This window comes from Pipistrellus hanaki (genome assembly GCF_964339955.1).
Source record: "Pipistrellus hanaki genome assembly, chromosome: X".
NCBI lineage: Eukaryota > Metazoa > Chordata > Mammalia > Chiroptera > Vespertilionidae > Pipistrellus > Pipistrellus hanaki.
Window position 1 is genome coordinate 91101996 of NC_140524.1, and position 12888 is coordinate 91114883.

Sequence of the window (12888 nt, forward strand, 5' to 3'; positions counted from 1 at the left end):
CCAGCTATGTGACAAGACCAAGTTAATTACCTCTCTAAGCTTCGGCTTCCTTCTCTGTAAAATGGGACAAATACAATGTAGGCGCAGGAGGCTGTTGCAAAATTAAATGATAAATATATGCAAAATACTTACTGCAGCATCCGGTAGAGTAAGCACTGAACACAGAGGCGAGAGAGAAAAAAAAAGAAGGAAGCTAAAAAATATTGTGCACTCATGCTCCCACCTCCCAGCTGAAGATTTATAAATATCATCAAATACAACTCAACTTTGAGAATACATTATATGATGATTCGGGTAGCAGAATTTTTATCTCCCTAATTATGTTTTGCTTAGGCAAATGTCAAAAATGAGCTTCCACTTCCAGAGCAGATACTGATGGGATAGTGGAAACGGGACTTGTGGGAAGAGCTCAGACACATACTCAGCAGGAGCAGGATGGAGAATATGTGACTTGATAATTCATCTGTCTAATCTCAGTCTACAATGCACACTGAGCACTAACTATGTGCAAATCTCAAGGACTGGAGGAGTTTGATGTATTTATGCAGAACCCTGGCAGGAGGGTGGGATGTGGCTGCTAACAGCACTCACTAAGCACTCCTTCTGCTCCTGGGCTATGTGCAGCATCTCCCATGCATCATCTTTTTAAAGTGTGTGTGTGTGTGTGTGTGTGTGTGTGTGTGTGTGAAATTGGTTTCAGAGAGGAAGGGAGAAGGAGAGAGAGAAACATCAATGGTGAGAGAGAACAATTGATTGGCTGCTTCCTGCACGCCCCACAACCCGGGCATGTGCTCTGACCGGGAATCGAACCATGACCTTCTGGTTCATAGGTCGATGCTCAACCACTGAGCCATGTTGGCTGGGCTCACATGCCACATCTTACTGCTCCCTCAGAGCAACTTTTAATTTAGGACTTCAGGAACCAGGGTTTAGACAAAGATTTGGAGGCTTGCAAAAGCCACAGAAGCACAATCAGCATTGGAACCCAAGTGCCTTTGACGCAAAAACTATGTCTTAAGCTAGACATTTCGATGAGAAGGGAGATTTTCCATGAAGCAGGGACAGAATGAGCAATGCCATATTTAAGAGACCCTGAGTATACTGTTTAAGAAATAAGGCTACAAATACAGATTGGAGCTAGCGGGCTAAGAGTCTATAACTGCCCAAAATGTCAGTGGCTGGTTCTAAACTTTACCTGTAGATAGTGAGGAACGATCTAAGGACTTTATTATGCTGACTGTAATCTGTGCATAAAATGGAAGGAATAGAGCCGGGACCTTGAAGCAATGTAACTCTTACATCTCTACGCAAGAGATGACCATCTGGTGACAACTACGAAATCAAAACATTGAGGTTTCAGGGTTGGCTGGCACCTCGTGGGATGATGAAAAATAAGGACTCAGCCAAGTCCTAGAAGTTAAAAATGAGCCCGATTTTTTAATGTTAAGAAAGCTGTTTTCTCACTTTCTGTGAAAATACCTTTAGAGACAATCAATCAAGATACCATCAATCTCCTCAGTAATGTAAGTTCACTAATAGAAGCTACAACAATATGAACTCATAGACTTACAATGGTGCCCCAAATCTTCTCCATCCTTTCTATTGCCTTCTCTCTCCCATCAGCATTTACTGACTGAGTGCCAACTATGGAGCAGGCATGTGGCTACAGAGGTGGCAAGTATGTGGAATTTGTAGTCTATGAGCAGAGACAGACATTAACCAAAGCACTACAAGAATGAATGCCCAGTTTTAAACAAAGAAGTGCTTGGCTCAGCACTGTGCCTATAAAAAGGCCCATAATAGTTGAAGGAGAATGTTGCTATTGCTGGGGGAGGGGTTATGTGAACTCGGGGCACTTACCTAGCCATGTTGCTATGAGGACAGCATCAATTCCGTCTATCGGCTCACAGATCCGGGCCACCACTGGGTGGATCTGCTGGGCCAGGTAGTATTGGGTGTCAATGGTTAAGTTGTCTTGTTTCTGCAGCTGCTCAGGGGCATAGGCCCTCTGACTCGCACTGAGATTGGACCCATCCTGTAAGAGGACACAGTACAAGGAACGTTGTAAGAAATTCATCCCTCGCCGAAACCAGTTTGGCTCAGTGGCTAGAGCGTCAGTCTGCAGACTGAAAGGTCCCAGGTTCGATTCCAGTCAAGGGCATGTGCATTAGTTGCGGGCACATTCCCAGTAGGGGGTGTGCATGAGGCAGCTGGTTGATGTTTCTCTCTCATCGATGTTTCTAGCTCTCTATCCCTCTCCCTTCCTCTCTGTAAAAAATCAATAAAATATATTTTAAAAAAAGAAAGAAATTCAACCCTCCACACACTAGCTTGGTCAAAAGAGGAACAAGAATTCAAATTTTGTGTATTTAATTCCAAACACCAAGAAGTCCTTTTAAAAAAATAAAATAAAAAATCTCATTATTGATGTTCAGAAAGAGAAGAGTGAGGGAGAGAGAGAAAAAAAAAAATCAATGAGAGAAACATTGATTGGTTGCCTACTGAACGCCCCCCCACCAGGGATGAAGCCTGAAACTCAGGCATGCGCCCTGACAGGTAACGGAATTGGCAACCCCGTGGTGCATGGGACAACGCGCAACCCACTGAATCACACCACCCAGGGCATCGAGAAGTTCTTCTAACCTACTGGTGAACATTTCATAAGCATCTAAGAGTAGGAAGATGAAGGAGAACATCTCGCCCACTGCTGAAGAATGTAAATCCAGCATGTGCTGTGTTCTATTTTTTGTGGAAACATGAAACCAACAAAATGGCATGCCTAGATTAAATAATTCCACCTGCCACATCACACAAACACATTGAGAAGACTTGCTAACAATTAGCCTAGTCAGAGGGCCTTTTAGGAGTGATGACAAAAAGCATGTGTGGTCCTTTTATTATGTTAATGCAACCCCTTCATGCAGGCATGCTAGTCATGGTATCATCTTAAAGTCCAGGGGGTAATACTGTCCACAAGAACTGCATATATCATTGAGAAGCAAACGAGCAAGGGGAAAGGCTGGGAATGAAACCCACAGGGTAGTCACTTATGTGCAAGATATATCAGGTAAGAGTAAAATTAATGACGTATCTGGTGGAGTTGGCCTAAAGCAAAATATTTGGCCCCAGGAACGAAAGGCATGCCATTTTGCACAGTTTTTATGGTTCTTCCTCAAGGCAAGGAGGATGGCCAGAGAGCCTTTTAAGGAGATTCTCTGTACTCTATAAAAAGAAAAGCTGTGAAATTCTATAGAATTGGCCCATACACAGTCCTGTGGGTGATGTCACCATCATCTGTGAATCAAAAAGTTCATCACTTTACTGGACCAACATCCAACAGCTCACTCCACTCTTCCTCTCGTCCACAACAACAGAATTTAATATTCAGACTAGTAAATTATAACTATTCACTGTGCTCAGCTGCTCTGCAAAACTGATTATAATGTGAATCCTATTCTTTCATTCCTGCTACAATCAGTCCCTTCTCAGCTCAGAGCCCAGCCCAAAGAAAAAGCAGCATTCCATGCCGCTGTCTTTACCAGAGACTGGAAGTGGGGGTCTCTTTCTCTGGCTGGGCTCCTGGCGGAAACAAGCTGGGATATTTATCAACTAGGTCCTACCTATTCTAAGATATAATGAAATATCTGGAAAGGGAGCAAACCTCAGATCAAAAGACTTGCTCATATTTTTCAGGAGTTTATAACACAGTAAAAAAAAAAATTAGGCAAAATTAATCAACTTTAATTGTTGCCCTTTCAGAAGTTTGCATTTTTAGATGAGTAAAATTACACTGACAAAATGAGTATGCATATGAACCAGGAGATGAGGGGTTGCGGGTTCGATCCCTAATGGGGGTGTGCAGGAGACAGCCGATCAATGATTCTCTCTCATTATTGATGTTTCTGTCTCTCTTCCTTTCCCTTCCTTTCAGAAATAAATACAAATATGTATTTTTTAAATGGCACTTGAGCCCTAGATGGGTGCTCAATGATTAGAGCATTGGACCATCGACTAAAGAGTCCCAAATTCAATTCCGGTCAAGGGTACGTACATCAGTTGCAGTCTCCATCACTGGCCCTGGTCGGGGCACATGTAGGAGGCAACCAATCGATGTTTTTCTCTCTGCCACTCCCCCTCCCTCCCAATATCTCTAAAAAAAAAAAAATCAATGAAAAATATCCTTGGGTGAGTATTAAAAAAAAAATGGCGCTTGAGTTACTTTCTAATATACCATTAGAAGATGTTCTCATCAGCAGTTGAAAATGTCCAAGCATATTCTCAGTTGAAAAAGTTTTTATTTTAAATATTCACATAAAAATTAGTTTTAACAGTGACCCAAACACATTTCTTAATGTATTTTAAAAATCTGAGCTTAAACCTAACTAAATGCAAAAAGAATGGATAAATAACAGGTTTTGCCGTGTTGTATTAGAAAAATACTCAGGCTGTGACATAAGACCTAATTCATAAACCTAGCAAAACCCCCATGGTATATGCCAGGGGTCCTCAAACTTTTTAAAGTGGGGGCCAGATCACGGTCCCTCAGAGAGCTGGAGGGCCAGACTATATGAACTACTAATTCCTACTGTAACACCTCAGCTACGCTCACTGCCCAAAAAACCCGGCGGGCCGGATCAGACTCCTCTGCGGGCCGCATGTGGCCCGCGGGCCGTAGTTTGAAGACCCCTGGTATATGCAATAACATGAAGCATATACCTTTAAAATCAGTTTAAGGAACAATGTTGGTCTTGGTTGAAGTACCCATGAACTTCACAAAGTACATGCTTCACAGAAACAACTGGGTACAGTCAATTCACTCAAAACTATGTAGTCATCTTTAGTAAAAAAGTAATGGGGAAAAATTTTAAACAGATGACAAGTGGTCCCCTGAAAGTATTAAAGTCATGCCTTATGGAAATGATGTGCACCGAAAGTTAAATAAGTAAGCATTTAAAACTTAAGCAATAAGTGAACGCTGATTTAAGATATCAGGAAATAATTCGTGTAGGTTTTACAAGACCACATACTACAATACAAATTAGATACCAGAAACATTATCCTGAACTCGTCTAAAATTATAGTTTGAGTAAGTTATCAGTAGAACTCTGTATTCTAAATGTAAATTTTAAACAAAAGAGAACCTGTTAAAGAGATAGGCTCTACTTGGAGGGCACTTCTGCTTAGAGCAATAAACAATTCTCTTAAAATGTATGATCATACATTTTCAAAAACATAGTCTAAAAATATGCTTGTGTAGTAAAGCACAGAAAGAATAATATGAGCGCTGAAAAGCAAAGGAGGTAGGCAGCTTTGGTGAAAATGGGCATGTCCCAGTGCTAGGGGACACAGGCAAAATAAAGCCCTCGAGCATTTCTTAGGATACAGTGAGAAGAATAAGTTAATAAAAAGAAAAATAAACTGTAGTTTTAACAAGCAAGTTAAGGTCCAGTACCAGTGGATAAGGGAAATGTTGAAAAGACAGCAAATTGTATTTATTGTAGTATATTAGCATCAGCACTTGAGCTTTTCTGTATCAATAAGTCCTGAGAAGAAGAAATCGTAAGACCTAAGAGTTAAGTATTTTTTCATTGACTTTTAGAGAGAGGAAGGAAGAGGGATAGAGAGATAGAAACATCGATGAGAGAGAAATATTATCTACTGGCTGCCTCCTACATGCCCCCCTATTGGGGATTGAACCTGGGCATGTGCCCTGACTGGGAATGGAACCAGTGACTTCTTGGTTCATAGGTCGGTGCTCAACCACTGAGCCATACTGGCCGAGCAAGACCTACTATTTAGATATCAAAAAAACATAACTTTGAATTTTAAATACATCGGTCATACTACCAGACATCTCCATTCTGCTTTTAGCCAAAACATAACTGTGGCTGGGTTTCATTATTAGCTACTATTTAAAGTTATATGCTGCCATATTGTTCCTCTCATTAATAATCCAAGAGTTTTTCGATGTATGTGAGGACAATAATTTTAAAAAACTGGCCTATTTATCAAAATCTTTACTTGCATAATATGAAAATTGTTGTGGTTTTTTATTCTCTGAGATGAGATTTGTCAGAGGCAATATGCAAAGCACATTAAGGGCTTGAGCGAGTCAGACATTTATGGAAATATTTTCCTGCAGGAATTGGTTTTCTGTAACAGTTCTTAATCAAGGGTAACCCTAGGAGGGAGACAGAATCAAGTCCATGTAGTTAAATCATGTGTTATGTACATCATCTACAGTACTGAGCAGATATTAGCAGATGACTTTTAAATTTTGAAAAGCCTCTATGATTTAAAAACACATTGAGTATAGTTCGACAAAGATCAATGCTACTGCAATGAAGTTTAAGGCTTATTTATCTAAAACTTCTTACTGTCACAACACAATGCAATGATTAATTTAAAATTAAATTATGCCTTTTGGTAGATAGGCCAGATCATAATCATTTTAAAGAATCTGGATAGAGGCTATGACTGACTGACTTTTTTTTTTTTTTTTTTTTTTACAGAGAGAAGGAATGAGATTTCTCCTTTGTTCCAACTGAAGTGTTTTCGAAGGAAAGAAGAGCTCTTCTGTCCTATCCTCTCTCCCCATCCCTAATTGTCAGAGACATGCTACTCTCAAAAAAACCAAAACAGTTAGTGGTGTCAGGCTGTGCTCTAAAAGGCCTAGAGGTTCTTCAGAGCTGCCTTGTGGAACTGGGAGAAGGAAAGAAAGTGCGTTCTAGGCCCCCTCCACTCAAAAAAAAAAGGGGGGGGAGGAAACTTTGATTTGTGTTTTCTCGATAAGGTATATTTTTAGGATATCTCATCTTTCTCCATATAATCATGCATTTCATATTTCTTTCAAGTAATTATTTGAACAAAGACTATGGAAAATGCATTCACTCTCTTACTCTACCAATATTCATAATGGAAACTGGTGGCAAAGGGGATGATAAATGACTGCTGCTGGACATATGACCATACCTACATACATTTTCACCGAAAGTTAACCGTAGTTACTGTCATACACCTGTCTCACCAAATTAATTTCAGTGACCCAAAATACAAGTCTTTTACAAAAACTTTAATAAAATATGCCATATCCTGACTGATGTTTTTAAATGCTATAAAACCAATCAGACCAAACCATCTCTTGACAGCATCAATTATCTTAAAGTCTATTAAAGAAAAGACACTGTGACCATCTGGATTTTACTTTGTGTCATAAGTGGTATGAGTCTTAATTATGGTATTTTTACCTGACAGATGACATACGACACAGTATCTCCAGCTTTCACCTTTCTGCCTCCTTGAGAATTTATCCAGAGGGCGACATGTACGTGAGGTAAGCTTTTTTTATCAGGGTAATCCTGAGGATCCTTTGTCAACGCCTAAAGGAGAAAAAGAAGGAACAAAATGCCCCAAACTTTAAAATAAAACCCTTATCACACAGCCATACACTAATGCACCTTTGCTAGAATCATACTAGCCACATAAACATAAAAATGACATTAAGATATATGTATTATAGAAAACACTGTCACAGAATCTCTAAACATTCCATCCTCCTGCATTAAGTAAATAATGTAACCAGATGCAACCTTGACAAAAAAGAGAAATACAAGTTTTTGGGCTATCACACATAATACTTACACATAAAAATTAAGACTATAAAGTCAATCTTGGAGAGTTTCTCCTAGTGTTTGCAATTCTCTCACTGAATTAACTGATCAGTTAGGACTGATGAATGATGGATAACAGCTACTCTGACTTACGGATGTGTTTCTCAAAAGCTTTTCTAGCCGAAATAAATCCCAAAGGTACCATAAATCACTGGATTTACTCCCACTGTCAACTTAAGCTCTACAAAGGCAGAATGATGAGTCTCTAACAGAAAGTAAGCGCCAGGAGAGCAGGAACACGTCAGCCTTACTCACAGCTGCATTCCCAATGCTCAGAAGGATACCTGAAGTACGGTAGCAACCAAATGTTTGCAGGATAAATGATGTCACTCACTCTAAATTAATTCACTAAATTCAAGCATGTCATGCACAGGTCAAACAGCCAACCAAAGTATAACACTGACCAATAGAGTTTAATGTAAGAGAGCGTGCAGAATTCATTGACATGTTGTCAGATTCCACATTATAAATAAACTTTAAAAAAATACTACTTAGAGAGTCTTGGTGTGGAAAAAGAATATGCACAATTATCTGAAAAAGTTACTAAAATAACTGAGTGGCCAGATTATTATGATCTCTGAACACATAGTAATATGGCCACTGTGTGTGTGTGTGTGTGTGTGTGTGTGTGTGTGTGTGTATTAGTAGGCCTGGTGCATGAATTCATGCATGGGTGGGGTCTGGCCAGCCTGACCAAGGGGAGGGGACATGGGCAGTTGGCTGCCCTGCCTGCTGGTCAAACTCCTGGTCGAGGGGACAATTTGCATATTAGCCTTTTATTATATAGGATATACACTGAGTAGCCAGATTATTATGCATTCAGAGACCATAATAATCTGGCCACTCGGTGTACATCTCCCTTTTCCAACCTACATATTTGTGGAAACTGGATTTTCTTCCTATACTCAACCTAAGCCACACAAATTAGATGCACAAGCACATGAGAATCCAGTTGTAGTCTCCTAAACTGGACATTAAAAAGATCTGCAAAACTGTAAAAGGATGCCACTCCTCTGGCTAATTTGTTTTTGTTTTAAAATAGTTATTTACAATGTTATTTTTGTAATCCCATGATGGGCTTATTGCTGTTAAATTAATAAATGCTCTTAAAATTTCTCAGTTTTAATTTCTAGCACAGTAAATATCAACACAAGCCACATAAACCAAAGCTCTTAGCCATCTCGATTATTTTCAGAGTGTGAAGATGTCCTGAGGCTAGGAAATCTGGGAACTGTTACAGGAGAATAAAGCACGTCCTCAAACACGGCTGCACATACCCACATTATATACACTTTCTAAATCAAATGCTCAGGGTAGGAGAGTGCCTAGGAAACTCTCCAAGTATTTGAATCTCTTCAAACTTGAATTATGCGAAGTCTTGATTGACTCAGTTGGGTAATAGTGCATAGAAATCTTAATCAATATAACTCTACTTGAGAAAACCATTATCTTCTCCAATTGACTATACTTCAGTACAATGTTAAGAAATTCTGAATTTCATCTGACATACTTTCCAATTATTAAATTGGGACTATTGGGGGGTTTTACAAGCTAGTTTTAGGTGCCGTGATTTTTTTTTTTTGGGGGGGGGGGGATCCTTTCTGGTGGTTTAGGCTCAAATTAGCCAGGACTATAAAAATCAGCTGTCAGATTTTGTGCTACTTTATGAAATATATTTAACCCTTTGCACTCCGAACCATTCTGGACATTGGCTACCAGCTACTCGACGCTACTTTGCGGCGGAAACTCAATTCCCCGTAATCACTAATAAACTGCAATCTCCCCTGAGAGGGGACATCCGAGTGATATGCTAGAATTCCGATGTCCCCTGAGAGGAGACAGCGGAGTGCAAAGGGTTAAGCTAAGATTGCAGTAGTTCAGAAAATCAGTTGTTTATGGCAACAAGGGCTAAAATTTCTATAGTGGTAAATATCATCACTTCATCCCTGCACCCTAGGCTAACCTCCCATTTTCAACGCCTACCAGCATCCTCTATAACTACTGAAATTTTATTATCTATATCTACATCTACATCTGTATCTATATCTTATCTATCCATCCTGTAGTAAGACCATCCACAATCAGTCACATACATACCCTTCCATTCCACTGCCTTTTCAAAGAGATAAAATGTAAAAGCTGAAATGCTTGCAAGTTTTAAATAGTATAAATATTCAGACAAATGTTATTCAGGACAAATCATGCCTGACATATAAACAGCTTACTGTAAACAGACATAGGAATAATTATGAAATAGAGAGACCTTTCATTAGAATTTATTGTACTTACATTTGCAGAAATTATTTTTTATTGAATTTATTGGGGTGACATTGGTTAATAAAAGTATATAGGTTTCAGATATACAATTCTACAATATATCATCTGTATATTGCACCATGTTATGAAAAATAAGTATAAAAACAGAGGACAATAAATATCTTCAAGAGACCATTAACATCTTGAAAATATAAACCATGCTTTTGCTCATTTGCTTTTATAACCCAGAATCTAGTACTGTGCACATAAGAAGTACTCCATATTTGATGAATAATTAAATAAGCAAATGAGTTCTTTTATAGCTCATTTTAAGTGAAATGGAGATATATAGATAGTAAGTCACAGTTTCAGTTCTGCCACAGGGAAAAAAAAAAGTATGCACAGCCCCATCACACTAAGTAGTGACTGTTATCCTATATAATAAAAGCCCAATATGCTAAGTGTCTGGTTATCCGTTCAACCAATCAAAGTGTAATATGCTAATGATATGCTAAGGTTGCTCAACAGCTTGCTATGACGTGCACTGATCATCAGGGGGCAGATAGTTGATCATTCAATCAGTCACTATAATGTGCACTGACCACCAGGGGGCAGATAGATGGCTGATGGACCAGTCGCTATGACGTGCACTGACCACCAGGGGGCAGACACTTCAACCTATAGGTTAGGTTGCTGCTGGGGTCTGGCTGATCAGGACTGGGTGAGACGGGTGGGACACACACCTGGAACCCTCCCTCGGTCCCTGCCCAGCTGGCACCAATTGGGACTGGGCGAGATGAGCCAGACACACCTCAGGACCCTACCATGGTCCCTCCCTAGCTGGCCAACCTCCTGCATTCCTCCCTGGCCCCAATCATGCACCAGTGGGGACCCTCGGCCTGGCCTGCGCCCTCTCGCAATCTGGGACCCCTCAGGGGATGTCAGAAAGCCGGTTTTGGCCCGATCCTGCAGGCCAGGCCGAGGGACCCCACTGGTGCACGAATTTGCACACCAGGCATCTAGTTAATAATAATAATGGGTCACTTTTACGTTGATAATTATCAAAGCTGAATGATGGGTACATGGGGATTCATGATACTACTCTGCTTCTGTATAAGTTTAAAATTTTCCGTAATAAAAACTTTAAAATAACAAAACCGTAGATTGTTCATGAGAACACAGAGATTGCAAGTATGTTTATGACTCTAGGTTTCTTTGCACACTACTAATACTGTCTCGTCATTCATATGAGATGACGGTGTGGGCCCACTACCCTAGAGGACATGTGCTCAGTGTTGTTTTGCCAATGATGTATTCATGTTTAGACTGTGCCTTTCAAACTCATGGAATCACACACTTCTAAGAAGACAGACAGTGTCAAGGATACAGTCTGTACAATAGATGCTAAAATTGATCAGAGGCAGACTGAAGTAGTAACTCTTACTCAATTCAAATTTTTGAGAGAGAGAAAACAAAATCTAAAAAGTAATAATTTCTAGATGGCACAAGTGATTCCATGCCATTGCATCACTTAAAGAGCTAGTGCTAAGGCACAATAATTCAATATTTTTATGTATAAATAAATGTCTTCTTTTGTGACTAAAGATATCACAGGTCAAAGTATAATGAACAAGTGACTTACCTAAGACTAAATACAAATCATAAGGACATACATAGAAAATATGCATTCTCTCTGGAAATCAAAAAAATGTAAATGAAATCCAACAGTGAAATTTTGTTTCATATCCAATGTGTTATTTAAATATCACCAATGATTGCATCGCCAATGAAATATCATCAATACAAGCAAATCTGGTGAAATTGGCACATATTTTCTTATTATCAGTTGGTATCACCTTTTTGCAAAGCAATTTGACAAGAGCCATACAGATCTTCATATCTTTTGACTCAAATATTCCACTTCAAGGACTCTAAACTAAGAAAGTAATTGATCCAAAAGCAAAAAGGTAAATAGACAAAGATGTTTAATATAGTTATTTACAATAGCAAAAAAGTAAATTAAATAATCAAAGGAAAATTTTAAATAAATATGTATCAGTGAAATATAAGATTAACACACTGCTACACAAGATGGCTTTTAAAGTAATATAAAAATGTGAAAAAAATTGCTTATGTTAAGTGAAAATAGATTTCAGTATATTAATATTGTAATTGCTTCAATGTAAAAATGTTTAAGAGTAAAATGCAAAAATGCCAAGCATTACTGTTTTTCTTTTGATAGCATTTCTTTTTTTAAATACATTTTTTATTTTTAAATTAGTTTATACCCTATATTATTTTGTATTAGTTACATGTGTACAGCATAGTGGTTAGACAATCATATACTTTACAAAGCCAGGTGGGTACTGAAAATATTGGGGCATTACTTTTAACATAAGGGAATTATAATTGAGCTTTAATTCTAAAATTTTCATTTAATATAATAATTATATTCCTTTTTATTAAAATTACATTTTATGAGTTTTGACAGCAAAATCTATTTATCACAAAACTGGTAAAATAGTATTTGCAAAATTAGCTTCTAAGTATGTAAGGGTACTTATTCTTTCTGAATGGAAAAAAAATCTGTAACCTAACATCTTGTAAATGAGGATTTTATTTTTTCAAACTAGGTAAGAAAAAAAGTATTCCCTATTTTCAACAACTAAGACTGCCCATAAAATGTAACTTATATCCGAGGAAAAAGCTTACATACAGTATCTCAAGGATCACCTTCTGTGATGTTACATGCAAGCATGCACACACCTCCCCCTCCTCTCTCTCTCTCTCTCTCTCTCTCTCTCTCTCTCTCTCTCTCTCTCTCAGCTGACAGGCCTGACCCCAAACAACTATAACTTAGAAGGACTATGAAGAAGGCAGAACTCTCTAGTCCCTGAAACATCAACTATATCATTCCACAGAACCTCTAGGAAGAAGGCTTCCATGAATTAAAGTAAGAATG

General features: G+C 38.6%; 1 protein-coding gene and 1 long non-coding RNA gene across 2 annotated transcripts in view; one reads left to right on the forward strand and one right to left on the reverse strand.

Moving 5' to 3' along the window:
- The window catches only part of POLA1 (DNA polymerase alpha 1, catalytic subunit), a 311394-nt gene that overhangs the window by 176413 nt on the left and 122093 nt on the right, over nucleotides 1–12888 (reverse strand). The window contains exons 31-32 of the mRNA XM_084869425.1: nucleotides 7248–7379; nucleotides 1861–2035 (exon numbers count right to left, since the gene is read on the reverse strand). Of these exons, the coding sequence (XP_084725551.1) occupies nucleotides 1861–2035; nucleotides 7248–7379 (307 nt within the window). The remainder of the gene's footprint in view (nucleotides 1–1860; nucleotides 2036–7247; nucleotides 7380–12888) is intronic.
- LOC311614722 overlaps nucleotides 1–12888 on the forward strand; it is a 520998-nt gene that overhangs the window by 167562 nt on the left and 340548 nt on the right. The gene's annotated exons all lie outside the window — the stretch shown is intronic.